The sequence below is a fragment of the Choristoneura fumiferana genome, chromosome 5 (assembly GCF_025370935.1).
Source record: "Choristoneura fumiferana chromosome 5, NRCan_CFum_1, whole genome shotgun sequence".
Taxonomy (NCBI): Eukaryota; Metazoa; Arthropoda; class Insecta; order Lepidoptera; family Tortricidae; genus Choristoneura; species Choristoneura fumiferana.
In genome coordinates, this window is record NC_133476.1 from 17,795,228 (window position 1) to 17,813,724 (window position 18,497).

The 18,497-nt window shown below is 40.0% G+C and overlaps 1 protein-coding gene across 3 annotated transcripts in view; it reads right to left on the bottom strand.

The window, feature by feature from the left end:
- LOC141428291 (annexin B9-like) overlaps positions 1-14,594 on the bottom strand; it is a 28,983-nt gene extending 14,389 nt beyond the window's left edge. Inside the window, exons 1-4 of one of the 3 annotated variants that reach the window (XM_074088203.1) lie at positions 14,372-14,594; positions 13,761-14,240; positions 7,144-7,320; positions 3,416-3,620 (exon numbers count right to left, since the gene is read on the bottom strand). In XM_074088203.1, coding sequence (XP_073944304.1) covers positions 3,416-3,620; positions 7,144-7,320; positions 13,761-14,240; positions 14,372-14,389 — 880 coding nt within the window. In that variant the 5' untranslated portion in view covers positions 14,390-14,594. Of the gene's footprint in view, positions 1-3,415; positions 3,621-7,143; positions 7,321-11,993; positions 12,237-13,760; positions 14,241-14,371 lie in introns of those variants that run through there. The other 2 variants (XM_074088205.1, XM_074088204.1) reach the window with 2 other exon arrangements.
- Between the last annotated feature and the right edge of the window lie 3,903 nt (positions 14,595-18,497).

Consider the following 18,497-nt stretch of genomic DNA (forward strand, 5'->3'; position numbering starts at 1 on the left):
CTTCTAACTACGCAGCTAATGAGAAGATCAATTGGCGATTCCTGCCACCATCAGCTCCATTCATGGGTGGAGCCTGGGAGCGCCTCGTGCGCAATGTCAGGACTGCTCTTCGAGTTACCCTCACCGAGCGCGCACCGTCAGACGAGCTACTGCGCACCCTGCTAGCTGAGGCTGAGGCGCTGGTGAATGCGCGGCCGCTCACGCACGTGTCTTCCGATTCCACCAGCGAAGAGGCTCTCACCCCTGCCCACTTCCTGCTTGGCGCGTCATCTGGTCGACCGATTCCTGCGACGATGACGGAAGCAGATCTGCTGAGCAGGAGCAGCTGGCGCAGAGCAATGCGGTTGACGGATCACTTTTGGCGACGCTGGGTCCGTGAATATCTACCTACTCTAGTACCGAGATCAAGCAACGGAGAAGCTCCGAACATAGCAGTAGGAGATCTGGTCCTCATTGCCGATGGCAATTTGCCTCGAGGATCATGGCCCAGAGGACGAGTGACGGCGTTGTTCCCTGGCAGAGACGGCATAGTCAGAGTGGCGGACGTGGCAACCACAGCAGCAGGCGTGCTTCGTCGCCCCCTTAAAAAGTTAGTTCGGATCCCGGCTAACTAAAAGGGGGACAAATGTGCCGAAGGCACAACCTTTTTTAAGTGAATTTATGTTTTTATACTTTTTTTACCAATTTTGAATAATTTTGTATGTTCTATTTGGCAGTCTGATTAAAGATACGTACGAGTTAACATGTGTTTTGTATTTAGTAGGCTCGCAGACCCTTAAGGCCCAGTTTTAGCCCTTAAGGCACCAGACCGTAACAATAATAATAAAAACGAATGCATGTTATGCATTTATGTGGGAATGAGGGTGGATTACTGTTTGAATGATTTGATGTAAACGAGCGACCGAATGACTGACGACTAATGTGGAGTGAACGAGACGAGCGAATGAGTAAAAGAGTGCGAGTTACGATCGGGTGAGCCTAGTTGCTGCATGTGTTTTCTGTTTTATTTTGTTTTTTACGTATTCCATTTAATTTTTTTAATAAACTTTTTCACTTTTTATTTCGAAAAGTTTGTTTGCCTTCACACAACGACACACAACCGATCCCACATTTATATTTAGTCGTGTTGATAACAACAGTATTATCATGTATTATACTGCCACTGTTTCCTTTCCAAAATCCGCTCACATTGTGGTCGCATTATATTGTTAATGTTTAATCATTAGAAAAAAAGCAGTTGCGAATTCTTATACATTTTTATACATAGAAGCAAACATTAAGGCCTGTTCTCTTACTACTGGGCTTAACCCACAGATTACCCCCTGGAGGGGGTAATCTGTGGCTTAACCTAACTTAAACTTTAAAAACATATTTTTCTCAAAAATGTCCGTAAAAGTTGACATTATTCTTTACATATCAGAAGGTGAAGTCCATAGTTTATGGTCAGCGAAAAATTAAAAAGTTAAAAGGATTGCAGGCGCGCTAGCTCGACAATAATGAATTAGCGCGCCTGCAATCAGTCACATTTTTTTTTTAAGTTAAAAAGGCCATGGAAATGTTAGCACAAGTCGTATACAGCCAAGTCTAATAATGGCCGGTATCAGATATTTTGTTGGAACTCCGGACTTTTTCTATTGGGTCTGAAATAGCTTGTGGTGTTTTCGGTGGAAAAATACACCTGCAGTTTATTTTTAATGAAAAAAGGCGGAAAGCATAAGAAAAACATTGGAATAAAATTAAATTTTATAATAGGTATTTTGAGAAAAAGTTTATTCTATTTCAGAATTATTCACCATTTTTGAGAAAAGCTTTATATTAGTCTCGGCTGGAATAGCAATTGCTGGCTTCGTATTAGTTAAACGGACTCGCAAGCTCGTCCGTTTAATACTCATACTCAGCCAGCAATTGCCTACTTCCAGGCCACGACAATAATCTACTATTATTCTACAACTTTGTTGGACTGGTTGATTAATGTAACTACGAATACGTTGCTCAGCTTTGCTGTTAAGCAGCGTTTCCACTTTTCCACCAATAATGTGCGATGCGAGAATGTGTTGCGAGGGATGTGTTTGTCACTAACCAATAGAAATGCGAGGATGTGTAAATGAAACGTTTCTATTGGTTAATGAAGAACACATTCCTCGCTACACATCCTCGCACATTATTGTTTTTTTTTATTATTCGACTGGATGGCCAAGTGGGTCTCCTGTTGGTAAGAGATCACCACCAGCCATAAACATCTGCAACACCAGGGGTATTGCAGATGCATTGCCAACCTAGAGGCCTAAGATGGGATACCTCAAGTGCCCGTAATTTCACCGGCTGTCTTACTCTCTGGTGGAAGGAAACACTGCTTTAGGCAGATTATGATATGCCTAGCCAAGTAGCCAACTATAAGGCATGTCATGAAACTCATGAAATGGCAGCGTTCCACGATATGCCTAGGAATTCCATGATATACCTGATTTTACGATCAGGCGACGACATAATCATGCCAAATTACAGCTTTTTAGTACAAATAATCTCTGCTCTACGTCGCGGACAAACAGACATGAAGAAACTGTAAGGTTTCCTTTTTTGCTATTTTATTCTTAAAAATAAGTAAAAGGTTGTGTTGCTCTGAAGATGAACTCTGGTTGAGTTCGAAACGGGTCAGTGTAGTATTGTGGTGGTGATAGTTGGGTTGGTGTAGGTAATTTGTTTGTGTTCTTACAGTGTGGAAGTGGAAGAGCTGCATGCATGAACATTTGTTGCATAGACGAAGCTATTGTAAGTCGCGGGTGAGCATAGTCATTTTTAGGGTTCCGAAGTCAACTAGGAACCCTTATAGTTTCGCCATATCTGTCCGTTTGTCTGTCTGTCTGTCTGTCCACGGGTAAGCTCAGAGACCGTTAGTACTAGAAAGCTGTAATTTGACATGAATATACATATCAGTCTCGCCCACAGTAGTACAATAAAAAAAAAGTAAAAAAAAATGTTTTGGGGTAATACCTCCCATAGACGTAAAGTGGGGGTAATTTTTTTCTCTCGATTAACCCTATATTGTGGGGTATCGTTGGATAGTTATTTTAAAACCATTGGGGGGTTGCCACGACAACTTTTCTATTCAGTGATCTATTTGCGATATATTCAACTTTAAAGTGCAAATTTTCATTGAAATCGAGCGTCCCCCGCGCAATCAAATTTACAAGGAAAATTATAGCGGCTAAGATTACTTGAGAATTATTAGTAGTTTTACTCTTAAATAGCAGCCTAAGGTATAAAATATACCTAAACTTTGAAGATTCCGTATAAAATACGAAATCCTTAGAAAAATATTACTTATTTTTTTCGCAATGGCTACGGAACCCTATTTTTGGCGTGACCGACACGCTTTTGGCCGGTTTTATTGTTAATTTTGCACATATGCACTTACTGGCATTGTACGCCTGCTTGATAACCTGGATCTCGTGGTTGGACATGGTGCACATGACCTCAATGAGCACGTCTTCGTCAGTGCCGATGCCCGCCACGGCGTCGTGCAACTCCTTAGCGTAGAACTGCGGCAGCGGCGTCATGAGAGCTACTAGCAGGTCTTCAAACTTCCCGCTCGTCTCGCTTTTGAGGTCTGAGATTAAATCCTGTAAGAACATTCGGTTGAGTTACAAGAACGTTACGAGATGAAAGTTATCGAGGACACTGAATCACGTATCAAGATGGAACCTTTTCATAATCAATTTCGCTATGATTACTATGGCATGGTATGGGTTGTCAATATGACATCAGTAGCACAAAGGTTCCTGGTACGCGATTCAGTTTCATTAACTGTACCTTTATATGTCGGTGTGATTATTATGTACAACCATAGGGGCCAAATAACATTAATTTATATTGCTAAGAGCACAGAATATTGTACATGAATGCGAAAGCAACTCAGTCTGCCTATCTGTTACCTTTTTACGCATAAATCGCTGAACCGATTAAAATTAAATTTGGCAAGCACAGATTGAGATCCTAGGAAGGCTAGCTTTTTCCCTGAAAATTGCATAGTTCCCGCGGAATAATAACTAATTATTCGCAAACAGATGGAGTTGCGGGCAATACTTGGTAGGACATTTTTGACGCGCATAGCCAGAATATGCGGGATCGAATCCCGTCCGGCGCACCCAAAAAAAAATTACGTTATGAAAATATCTTAGAATTTGTTGAGCAAAGTGATAAAAACTAATGATATTACGTTAGTACCGTAATATCAGTTAGAATGTGTTTTTTAATTAAACGAAGTGATGCGATAAGCGTCAGACTTAGTCACGCCATATTTAAAACTTTATTTAGTTAGATGTTGCGAGAAATATCGTGTAAAAGGCGGTACATTGCCCTCGATCATCGACCACTTTCAAATCCACAGCCCCGCGGCTCCACAATGTAATGAAGCTCGTACGATATTTCCCGTGCTTTAAAGTAGTCCTGTTCAATGTGTAATGTGTTATAGAATTACGAGACAAAAAACCGCGCGGAAAAAATCGCAGTGCGGACAGAACCTTAGATTATTTAAAAAAAAATTGACACGTAATTTTTTCTTTTGTCAATTAAAACAAAAAATGATGAAGACATTAGCCAGTTAAAGTTCCGCGTGATGTCATGTAGTAAGAAGTGACGCACGGGGCGTCACGGGCCGCCACTGCCGAACTCTGACGCGCTCAATCTTTGTAATTATTTGTTTGATCGACAAGAGCAAAAATACGTGTCAATATTTTATGATAATCCAACTGACGGATTACATCCCACTAATCCTACTTCCTACTAATATTACAAATGCGAAAATTTGTGTGAGTGAGTGAGTTTGTCGGATTTGGATGAAATTTGGTATGTAGATAGCTGGACATATTCCCACCGGATAGGCATAAAAACTTGAAATAACAATCTCTGGGCTTAGAGTCATGAAATTTGACATGATTGTTTTTAATGTAACGTCAATGAAAACCACTATTTAATTCTCGGGAATACAAAGAAAGAAAGAAAGAAAGAAAATACATTTATTCACAACACAAGACACAACAATAGTATTAAGTACAAATAGACAACACGTAGGAAAGTATGTGTCATTGCGGTTGTGAATAGGACACTGGCTCAGCATTATGCCCACGGGAATTTTTAAAAATCTTAAAATTTCAATTCAGCGTCTGGATCTAATGATTTACACATGCGAAGTCGCAGGTAAACACTAGTATTATAAATGCGAAAGTTTGTTTGTTACCTTTTCACATCTAAACCGGTGAACCAGTTTTAATGAAATTCGGCATACAGATAATTTGAGTCTCAGGGAAGGACATAGGATAGTTTTTATCCCGGAAAATTGCGTATAGTTTCCGCGGAATGGCGATAAACGAATACTACGCAGACGGAGTCGCGGGCAACAGCTATATAGTACCTAGTTTTTTTTTCATCCATGAAATCCCCGATTCTAGACGTTAACTCTTAATGTAAGGTCAGTCTTCCGATTTTAGATTAGACAAAAAAGAATCTTCAAAACAGCTCACTGTCTGTGCTGAGATTTACATGCAACTGAGTAGAGAAAGTACGTTAATCGTACACATTACGAAGTTGGACTGCTTGGCCGAAAGCCAAACTATTCGCATGTTTTTTCTCGAACACTATTGTTCGCATTCACGAAATAGAAGTGAATAAGCAAGACCCCTCGGGATCAATATAAATGTGACGGGAGTTTCGTTTAACACAGCCGTCGACCTTTTAGACTAATTAAAAAGCATCGATCAATTAATAGCACAAAAAAGAACGTCCAATGTACTGTAATGAACTGTACAGGCTAGGAGACGTTACAATACAATACAATGCCTCTTTATTGAACACCGAAACATAGTAAGCAGTACAGAAAACAACAGGTATACAGAGATTCTCCAAGGACGTTGTTAGTTGTTTGCGTTTATGTTACTTTCAGATATACAATATGTCTTCAAGATTTCAGAATATTTCAGCAGATGTTTATGTTAGTTTGACTGAACACTCGTATAAAGTTTTTTTATAGTTGATATTTTGATTCGAGTTGTTTGAGTTGCTTTTTTACTAAAATAATTCGGAACAATTTCAAGACATCCTGTATAAAAACCTCACCTACTGAAGTTCTCCCTGAACACGTGGTATAAAATTTAGCGTTGTGCTGCCATTACATCACTAGGACAGTTGCAAAATGATTATTTAATATGTAGCGAGTACCTATGCAAAGCACGACCACCAACGAGATGAACGGGTGACCTGGTTACAGCCGCGGGTTCTCAGTGGATGCAGGCCACTTCCAACCGAAGCAACTAGAGGTAGATTGGAGAGGCCTACGTCCAACAGTGGACGTCCTACGGCTGACCGATGATGATGAGTATGCACAGGTTCATCAATAACAGAACATAAATTGATCAAGATTGGTGGAGGGAGAGCCTCAAATGGTAGTATGTTTGTAAGCAGTGTTTTGCAAAAGTATTTTCAAAGGATCTATTTACATTTGTTAAACTGCATTGTCATTATAGTTTGTCCTTTAATGCATGTTATTTACGATTAACTACTAAAACGTACTAGTATGCGATGCGTATTTGGAGCTTCCCAGGCAAGACAAACAAAACTGCTACTTTAGGGCGTCGTTTCGTCGTTCGAACCTTGAAGCGAAATTAATGTGTGACGTATCCTTTACGTCTTGCATTTTATGGCGTATCTCCATCCCCTACGCTTGTTTTTTGCCTTATACGTGCTAAAATTCGCTGACACGGTCTTGGTCAAGCTTTTAGTGTTGACCTTAATCGATCCACGCCATTTGACATGTTGTGCCAGTTATACACTTACTTAATAAAACTATTTTCTCTGAAGTAATTTGTATAGCCAACTACGAAATACAGTGCCTTTAAAGCATGAGGTTTTCCGAGCACATTTTACTCTTGCTTGTGGGAATGCGCTATGAAGATGCGCAGCTCGAGTAGACGCACGCATCCATAGCACGCATCTTTCCATATAAAAAACATAGCTTAGTTGAACACATTTCCACCAGTACTATGCTATGTGATTGGTGAATATCATACACATCCATAACAAAGTCTCACACCACACATCTCTGGTGGAAAGACTAAGACTAGGTTACTTGGAACATTGTAAGAGTCTGACCTTCCCATAGAGCGTCTTGAACTCGAACGCGATGCGCAGACGCTGCTCGTTGCTGCGTCGGGTCACGACCTGGATGATGGCCTTCTCGTCAGTGCCGAAGCCTTTCATGGCCTTCCGGAGCACCGCCGCATCTTCCCGGGGGTCGAACGGGTTTACGGGCACCACCGTGGGCTTAGACTGGAAAAAAACAGGATTATAAAATAGTTGTTTCGCTCCTGAGAGAGTGCGAGTGACAGGTGTAATTCATAGTCCACAAACGGTAAACTGAAGTGTTGTTCATTAGATAGGTCCAAAGACTTGGTAGGTATTCGTATTAAGCATAAATAGGATCTCAAGCTGACTAACAAAAGCATTGCAACTTGTTTTACCACTCTCTGTTAAGTTTTTGCTATCTTATGTTTATGTGACACATTACGTATTATGATGCCGTCTTTGTATATTTTTTGTTTGAGAGATATCTGTAATTAGGAATGGTGAAATTGGCTTTTAGAAGTCTTTCATTGCATATAAAACGATTCCTATGGCAGTTAACTCAAGGTCTCGTGAGACGAGATTTATACACGGTTCAGTTCTGTTTCGATCTTTTCGGTAGATCTGTCAAGGTGAGTGAGTACCGTTCCTGTACCTCTTCATGCCGTTTCCGTAACCGTGAAAATTATTAAATTGTTTAAAGATGACTTCGTATTAAAATTTACCAATGTATAAGCAATTAGGATCTCCCATTCCCATCTCAAAAGTCGCTCGCAATTTTATTTACCATCTATTCTACCGTCTCTCCATGCCGTTTCACAGAAAGAAACGGCGAATGTGATAGTGTTTTAGAGTGTATTACACAGTATTCCCTCATGTTGAGTTGAGGGCAAATAATATTTGCCAAATATTATTAGGCCTTTCTACAAGATCTCCTATTCACTAAGCCCGGTGATATCGTGGATTAATTTTGCGTAGTTTAGTTGATGGAAACACATCCTAAAGATATGCCTGAGCACTCGTCGTGACAGCTATAGTAAAGCATACCAGTTATTTTTCAGCACTGGTAAAGACAATGACAGCGTAACTGCCACGAAGAGAGTGCATCATTAGTATTAGTGTTGAATTGTTAGTGATAAGTGGGTAGGTATGAAGGAGAAAGTTTAACGTTTACAAGTTAAGGCACGTCGGGTTACCTACACGAATTAAAAATATAGAGACCGACCTTGAATACTGACTGTACAGGCATAGTTTCGTAAGGATATCATGTTTGTTGGGACATGTTCCCAGCCTTTCTTCCGAGTATTATTTAACGAAGGAAGGAAATTTATCTTTAAGACCATACAATAACCAACGGTTATGGTATAGTAACCTACTTTTATTAAAAACTGCGAAGTATCAGTACGTTAAGCGTGATATAGATAAATGATCGTTCAAACAACACCACGCTCCGCGATTTTCATCTTCATATCGTCAGCATTAAGGCTTATTTGCATCGTAGGAGTGACATCAAGGGCCTATTGAGTAGGCCTTTGTTGGCAGTTCCGATCGGCAAGGCGAGGGTCAGCCCATCCATTCATATGATATGGTTCTATGTAACACATTCGGAGAGTTAAAATTTGAATGTTAAAGTAGTACTCATAAAGTTGTTAATCCGTCTACAATAGTGGCTGATCAGTCTTTTGGAATTTATCCCTGAACATTGAGTAGTTAGTTTCCTAGGTAAAAAAATGATATTCTATGTAGGTATTTAGTCAATCAGTGAGATTATCAGAAAATGTTGGTAACTTGTGTTTTCTTTTGTCATTCAAACATACATACCTACACAAATACATACATACTTAATTACATAGATGAAGCGCGTCAATGTTCGGGAGTGGAAGCCCGCGTGACTTCACGATGTGCTAGAAAGTGTTAGGTTGCTCTCTTCAATCTTCATCATTTTTGATTTAATTGATCTATGTAACTGACAGATTAATTACAATTTTAACCCCCTGTTTCACCATCCATTGATTAAATTAATCTGACGGATAAATGTGATGCCTTCGTTTGTTTTGTTCGAATAGACGGAGACGGCATCACGTTTATCCGTCAAATTAAATTAATCAATGGGTAGTGAAACAGCCCCTTAGAACACTAGCCTATTGTAGGTAGGTACTAAGTTGTCAATTACCGCTCCCCTCACAAAACAGTTAATCCTTTCAGTGGTAATTATTCCCAGGTCCTGACCTGAACCAATCTTAACTGTCAATGCAGCCGGAACTTATTATTTTATTATTATTTTAATCAGTCGTGGAGCTTTTGGTACTACCTTTGCCTGATGTCATGACGAGAGACAAAAAGCTTCTTTTTTCCCATCAATCAAGAGTTATTTTTAATGAACGACTGATTAGCTATGAAACCTTTAGAGCGCGAGTAAGTTTTTTTTCTCATCACATTTTTACAAACGTTAGCGTTTCAACTAGACTGCAGTGTCCTTGACAATTCTATTATTAGCGATCTAGTTTACTTACGAGAGGATACCAAGTTTCTAGATCTCTCATATTGTTTATTCGAAACATATTCAAATTTGACTCGACCACTACCTACCTACATGAATAATATTTTTTTATCGCGTGTTCCATCTATTCTTTACTCCAATATTTCCAAAACACCGCCACCGGACTGAATCTCATTAGATACGTAAGTACCTAGCCTACCTATTTTATTTATCACTAAGATCGTGCGGCCTAGAAATTCTATGAAAACAAACAATCACACGACTTGCATCCTTCTCTGTCACACGTTGGAGTTAGTAAACATGTTGAAAAGAGGTAAAGAAACTCGTGACATCTATCTCGTAGCTTGTTGGTATAGGAAATTTCGCTGATAAAGAAGAGTGGTTGTACGATTAGATTGTTTTAAGGTATTTTTATGGAACTGGGAGTAAACTAAACAGTTTTATTGTTGTGATTATGTATTATCTATCATGATATCTTATGTACAAGTACTTCAGATGACCATGTTTAAAGGATACTTTATCAGATTTTATTTTTTATAAGGACATATGTACAGTCACCAGCATTAATATCTGCCACAGCGGAGCGTGCAAAAATATCTGACACGTCCTTCCGGCCCTAGAAATAGAGTCGTATCAGATATTTATGCACGCTTGTTGTGTCAGATATTGGTGCTGGTGACTGTACCTACGAGTAAATATTATGGTGTCATCGTCATCTGTTCAATGATCAAGATTATCTTTGATATTTGCACGAGCAAAAAGATGGCATAATAATTTAAGATGATTTTAAGATGAGATTATTGTCATCATCATCATCATCATCCCAGCCTATATACGTCCCACTGCAGTGCACAGGCCTCCCCTCAGAATGAGAGGGCTTGGGCAGTAGTTACCACGCGGGCCCAGTGCGTTACTGTATTTTGATCTAATTTAGACGCGATATGAACCACAAATATAGTGCAATGGTTATTATTTTAAATTGATTGCTATGATTATGCGTAAATATCAGACGACGGGACTGTAACATGTACACGAGTGCACAACATTTTTACTAAGGAAATAGTACAGTCAAGGGCAAAGATATCGACACGGCCAAAGTAACAAACATATGTATACACGACTTTATGCACTTAACATTAAGGCCCTGTATACATATTTTTGCAACTTCGGCCGTGTCGATATCTTTGCCCTTGACTGTACCTACTATATAGGTACATTCCTCGCATTGAGTCCTATTTTACTTACTTAGTAGGTCAGTAGGAAAAAACCAAAGAAATATCAAATAGGAAAAAAACGCTACAAAAGATTTTACTGTTGTAATGTCTTCATTTGTTGTCCAATATGACTATCCTAGGTTTTCCCCCTCCACGGAGTTGTGCTTAAGTGGTGGGGGGGTAAAAATGTACCCCGATGGGGATATTTTTGCGGTTTTACGGTTATATCTCGTAAAGGACTTACAATATCGAAATCTGGTCTTCATAAGAGGGCATTTCATCCTGCATAGAAAGAGGCCAGGTTCATATTTTTTGGACTATCCGTTCTCATGTTAGGTGTATTTTACATGTTAATCAAAAATTATTCGTTTTATCCCGTGGGAATTGGGGGAAATGAAACAGTTTTTAGCTGTTAGTATTACCATGCATGTCCATTAACCACCTGCAAGCCAAATTTGAAGTCCCATTTATTCCCTATTCCGTGGGAATTTCGAAAAATACTTTCTTAGTGTGCGACTACACTTATTACGGAAGTATTTCAAGTTTCGAGGCCCATCGGTTTGGGCTGTGCGTCGTAGCTATTAAAACGCATAGCAGAAAATTATGCGTCCTTAACTCTTAGTAAAGAGGAGATAAGGAGTAATTGCTTAGTGTTACTCTCATAAGGCCATCCTGTTCAGGAAATGTCATATTTTTGGACATGTGTTAAATTTTCTTAGTATCTTTTTGAAAAAATTTACTAACTAAGATTTTCCCATCACATGTCCTCATGGTAGATTGATGTTTAATCTATCGAAAAGTGTAAAAAAAAACGAAATTGCATTTTTTGGACTTACGTCCTTTTGAATTAGGACGGCAGTATAGGTGCACTAAGAAAAGACTTCGAAATTCTCTTGTTATGAGATAGGGAAAAAGTTTGTTTTATGTCTACTTCCATGGGGCGCAAGAAGCCGGAGACTCAAGCTAGTGTGGTCAGAAAACTGTAGAACTGAAAAAATAATATAAGTAGTATAATAGTAGATCAATAGCTTCAGAAAGACCACAATATTATAATATTTTTTTTACTAGGTGATATTTGACTATGTATCCTCTAAAACGTGAGCAATTTTAACAATGGAAACTAACATAGTATTAAAGAAAAATAATAAAACCCAACAGATAAATACCTTATAACGAAATGATTTGAACCCACGCCGTACGCCAATTGTCGCTCTGTAGGCACTACGCATACTTGAATTCGACGTTACAGAGGACATATCAATGATTCCCGACAAACCATCACAGTTAATACTTCTCTCCACCCCAACAACACTTTACATCACTTTGCATGGAAATACTTGGTCCATTTAAGGTTTTAATGTTTCAATAATGGCCGCTACATCCATTGTACAAGGGGCTGGAGGTAAGACTGAATTATTGGCTCAGTGATAAATGTACAGTGGAGATGAAGTGAGCATAACAATGTAATTGCAGCAAACTACTCCTTGAATAGAGCTGTGCTTGTAGGTATATTATCTGACAGGTTAGTCTGGCTTGACAAGCCATACTAAGATACAGATTATGTGCTCGCTCACTGGAAAAGAGGCTAATGACTGACATTCACTACAATTATTTGCTGATGGCTATTATCTTAATAAAAACTGGTGTGATAATTATAGAAATTTATAGAAACTGTGTCAATTGATTCAGGTCTTGCTTTGTGGAGGTCTATCAGTGAGCCACACTAAATCTTGCTTCTCCGCTAAAACTGCGCACCATAGCTACGTCTGTGTGACACATCCATACTATCCATACTAATATTATAATACTATCCATACTAATATTATATTATATATTATTATTATAATTATTATAATATCATAAATGCGAAAGTGTGTTTGTATGTTCGTGTGTTTGTGTGTTTGTCTGTCTTTCACGCCGTAACGGAGCGACGGATCGACGTGATTTTTGGCATAGAGATAGTTTATGGGCCCGAGAGTGACATAGGCTACTTTTTATCCCGGAAAATGCACAGTTCCCGAGGGAACAGCGCGCGATAACCGAATACCACGCGGGCGGAGCCCCGGGCAAAAGATAGTATTGTTATAATTATCATGCATAGCTCGAGACACAAGAATTGTTTTTATTTTGATGTGCATGTACTATAAATTTGTTAGTCATCAGGTAACTTTGAAATAAATGTAGATTCATCATCATCTTCATCATGATGAATGGTAATGATGAAATGTAGATTAATTACAATGTGAGATGGTAATGTAAGATATAGTCAGCATAATATTAAGTAACATGTATTAATAACATTGCCAGGACTAGAAAAATAATTGTGACTGAACAGAAAGAAATAAATAATGCTAAGCATAATTTTGTAGGATACCAGCATTGTTATGAATTACTCCAAATAACAAAAAGCATGATAAGATAACCCTGTAAAAATAAATTTGAAGTTTCAATCCTAAGAGGGTATGGACATCTAATTTTATTATATTTTATTATTGACTTGACTTTTACTATTGATTGATAATTCAAACCCTTGTGGCAAATTGCATAAGGGCAAGAATTATCAGGTTTTATGTTCATTCATTTCGGGCCAACAATTACAGGTATACACAGTAACTGCACCCAATTCTTAGTTCATAAATTATATGATATACAATGAACTTGTTTGACAATTGAATGTGTTGAGGAGTTCTGCATTAAAACTTGCCTTCATATGGGACTAAAGACTAGACAAAATGGTCGGCATGGCATACCTGTCATATTTATGAAACAGATACTGTTTTACTTAGAAATGAATGTCAGCATTACAAATAAATTAATATAAGCTTCAACTACAAAGCACTTGTTTTGCTTATCACAAAGAAGCCAATAGATTTTTAGCTGATGACATAAATAACTGATGATAAAACGAGTCAAATGAAATACAAACAACGTACCTTGACAGTTTGCACAGGACTGGATGAGACACCGTAAGCTTGTTGTGCATGAACTTGGGGATGACTTTGTGGATACCCTTGACGGGCTGGTGCCTGAGCAGCAGGAGGGTATCCTTGGTAACCTTGATTGGCACCAGGGTACCCCTGATTGGCACTAGGATACCCTTGGTTGGCACTAGGATACCCTTGGTTGGCACTTGGGTACCCTTGGTTGGCACTTGGGTAACCACCTTGAGGAGGGTACCCAGTTTGAGCAGGATTTGGGCTATGAGCAGGGTAGCCTTGAGCAGTATTGGATTGTGGATATCCTTGATTGGACTGTGGGTAGCCAGGATTAGATTGTGGGTACCCTGAAGGTGGAGCTGGGTACCCCATAGTGGGCATGCCTGGCATCGGCAAAGGATTACCGAAGGATTGCGGAGCCGAGTTGGAAAATCCAATATTATGCAGATATTGTTGTTGAGGATATCCCGATTGGCCCTTGAAATGAAACGAACATGAAATTACAACGATATTCAGTTATTATTAAGGTGTGACGCTTTTAGTGTGATAAACAAAACAAGATTCGTTTGCATTCATCTAGAGCCAAGCGAAAGTTGAAAACTACTTACTTGCTGGTAGGGATTCATTGTCGCTGCAAAAGAGCACTGATCTTGAATCAACGCACAAAACAATGAAGCGCACTTCTTGATATTATAGTAATAAATGACTAATGTGATGTGGTTTCAACACAATTACTCCCCGCTAACTATTAAGTAGTCACTTTTCCGGCTACCCGTAGGTTTTGTGACGTGTGCTCCGTGATTCACGCGACTTTGTAGTCTTATCTATTTATTTCGGGTGACACTCTTTCCTGGCCCGGATAACACCAACATGGAAATACCGGCCCTGTTTTTTGTGTACACACCCATAGAAACTGACAGGAGCTTCTACGGGCGTGAACATGAAAATCAGGATCGGTATTTCATACTCGGTATTATTTGGGCCGGGAAAGAGTGTCACCCAAAATTTCATCTATCTGTTCTGACGTCTCACTTGTTTTTTTTTTAATTTACTGTTTCACAGTCAAGTAAAAGGAACTAAGCATATGAAGCACCAAGTCTGATATTTGTTTATAATGAATGAAATTCTTTAATAGAAAAATAATCAGGCCAGAGTGTATAATTTTCAGTACTTCTTTCTGTCAGGCGGCAAAAGATATAAGCATAAGGCATAAGACGGGAAAAGAAAAAGATGGTGAATGCGATTGCGATCGCAAACGTCTGCGCGTTAGACAATACGGCCTCTGAGAACAAGTAATGTAAGGCAAAACTTGTTACGGCAATCCTGAAAATCAGTCCGACAAGCAACGCACCAATATTATGTAAGTATGTATAATGAGAGCCTGCCTGCAAGGCTACTACGAAACTCGAAACTCGAAGTTCGTGTCGTACCGTCCCTCTCGCTCTCGTATTAAATAGTATAAGTGTCAGAGGGACCGCACGACAGGAACTTCGTAGTAGCCCTGCTGACCTTTATTAATAAAAATCAGTGCTGCCTTGACGAATTTGAAAGAGTCGGACGATAATAATATTCATCACATCAGTCGGGAGACAGTAAATGCTTAATTTACCTTCAAACGCCTAAGAAAGAACTTAGTTAGACTCAAACAACTGATAGCATGGTGTACGGTTGTGTCACTCTGAAGATGAGCTCTGGTTGAGTTCGAAACGCGTCAGTGTAGTGTGGTGGTGGTGATAGATGGGTTTGTGTGATTTATGTGTTTTTACAGTGTGGAGGTGGAGGAACTGCATGAACACGCATATTTTGCATAAGCTTAGCTATCGTAAGGTCGCGGGTGAGCAAGGAAATTATTTTAGTTCATAATTTGATTGCTTAGTAGCGACATCTCTTGTCTGGGTGAGCGGTTGGTTCCGAAAGAGTGTGACATCTCTCGATGAGAGCGGAACATAGATGTCGCTAGTGCTGCTGCATAAGTAGCGTAGTAGAAATAAGCAACCTGAGATATGTATGCATAGGAAAAATTCGTGTCTGGATTCCTGTCCAGCGGTGGTGTAGGGGTTATAGCACGCAGCACGGATTGCTGAGGACCTGGGTTCGATACCCAGCGCTGATCTCTTTTTCTGGTTTTTCTGTGCATCCATGTCTCAGTTAGTATTTTCGATATGGTTTCACGGGATAGGTACCCGTAAAAGTAACAAATTTGGAGTTGAAATAAAAAATACAAAAAGACTCCAAAAAACCAATCATATTTATTTATTTATTGTACACACACTTACATCTATCATTACAGGCTTGACCTAATGCGACAGAGAAGTTCCAACACAAATATTAAATTCTTGCTTCAATATATAAGTAATTAATTATTCTTGTAACATATAACAGATAGTGCTACCTTTGTGAATTCACTCGTAACACAGAGAAACAAATTTGTTTCTTCGGCAATTTTGTTCAGCGTATGTATGGCCCGAGTTAGCGGGGCCTTGTTGAGCAAGTTGGTCCGGCCGCTCGGCTCGGCCAGCAGTCGCGGCCGCCGCCGCCGCCACACGTACCGCTCCGGCACACACAGCCCCAGTCTCCCCAGTATGTCCGCATTTTTAATGACGCCTCTTAGAATTTTCCATATATACGTTACAAGTGCCAAGTCCCTCCTTACTCCCAGCTCGTTGTACCCCACCATGCCCAACACGAATAATGTTGGATACATTAGAGGATAGAAAGGATACACCCCATAATACCGAAGATACAAGTATCTTAAATACTTGTTCTGAACCCTCTCCACCATCCTATTGTATTTCTGTTCATGCGGTGCCCATATTATTGTGTTGCACTCCAAGTGACTCCTAACCAACGCTTATACAAAGTTATAATAGTTTTAATGTTAGTAAATTTTCTAACTGTTCTGAGGATGAACGCTAAATTTCTATATGCCTTTTTGCAGCAACTCATGATGTGGTCCCGAAAGGAAAGGTCGCTAACCAGACGAACCCCTAGGTCTCTGACTTCCCTCACCTTAGTCATTGGACTACCATCCACTTCATAGTCGTATCGTAATTGCGTACGTGCCCTAGAAAAAGTAATCGTTACGCACTTTGTAACGTTAAATTGCAAACGGTTGCTATCACTCCAGGCGACTACTCTATTTATATCCTTTTGCAACTTTTCACAGTCATCACTATTATTTATAGCGAGTGACAACTTGAGGTCATCAGCAAACATCAGACACTTCGAGTCGACAACCATCGACGGCAGGTCATTGACCATTAATATAAACTGTAGGGGCCCTAGGTTGCTACCCTGACTCACGCCCGACCATGTAAAATATGGTTGAGATGTGTAACCTGCGTATTCCACATACTGCCGCCTGTCCTTCATGTAGCTGGCAAAGAACTCCAGCAAATGCGGAGTGAAACCGACCGCCGCTAACTTTCTGAGCAAGATATCGTTGTCGACCAAGTCGAAAGCTTTTTTATAGTCAAAGTAAGCGGCGTCAACCTGCACTCCACTGTCCACCGCCGGCAACACGTCCGCCATGTAGTTCAGCAAGTTGCTGGCGGTGCTGCGGCTGCGCACTCACCTGCGGCAGTATCCGAGCGTGTATCGCCGATTCAAACACCTTGGCCGGGGTCGACAGCACCGCGACCGGTCTGTATTCCTCCACCTGGGACCCCGATGAACCTCCCTTCGGGACGGGGACCACTCTTGTTATTTTCCACCTACATGGAAATGTCGCTGCCTCTAAACAATGATTAAAAATATGCAGCAGCGGCTGAGACAGTTCGAACCGACAATCTCTAAACATTAACCAATAGTGGATAATAATGTACACTTCAATAAGACCTGATCATTTTTTCAATTTACCTAATACTTACTAGATGGCGATGCACGCGCGTAAATGCTGGTAAATATACGTAAAAGTTTTAAGGTGCGGAATGAAGGAGGGGAGCGAGGAAGTCGGAAAGTGCAAGGTCATTCAGATAGGGGACGCCCTTGAATAAAATAAACCATTTCATAATCCACCAAGATTGTGACAGCGCGATATGATAGCAGTCATAACTTCACGGCGTGGCCAAGTCGTGGGGGACTACGAAATTTCTAGATAGGTTGCTGTTTTTCTGATCGATATCTAATTTTATCTACTTAGATTAGACATGTGTAAAAAATATTTTGTACGCGATCAGATGAAAAGTAAGCAAATAATAGTACATTACTGCAGAGGCCATGAAGTAAGGGATTGATGGACGAATTTGGGGTAGACGGCCGAGTCGTACACGAGGCCGGATAAAACAAGTCCAGCAATCCCTGTTCTGGCCGAGGTTTGTATAGTGCTTTTATCACACACGAAATATTCCATTCATCCATCCATCGCATCGCATCGCAATATTACAGAGTATAGTAGTGGTTGGATGTTTGTTTTTCTTCAGTTTAATGTTAAGTATAGTTCGGCTCACGTAAAAAGAGCGCTGGCGATATACATGCGCAGTGAGCAATTAACCGACCAAACTAGTGGAAAGACGTGAGGCGCGGGGAGGGGACACGCGCCGCTTGGCTGGGCCGTCGCGCTATTGGTTCAGCAGTCGACCTTTGCTTTCCGCATCGTGTCTACGCTCCATTCGCTCCCAAAGTACCTACAGTTTCGCGCACAAAGTGTTTAGAAAGCAAGAAGAAAGAAAATAATTTATTTATAACAGCAATGACACATAATAAGTAAAAATAACAATAAGAAATGTTGCCGCT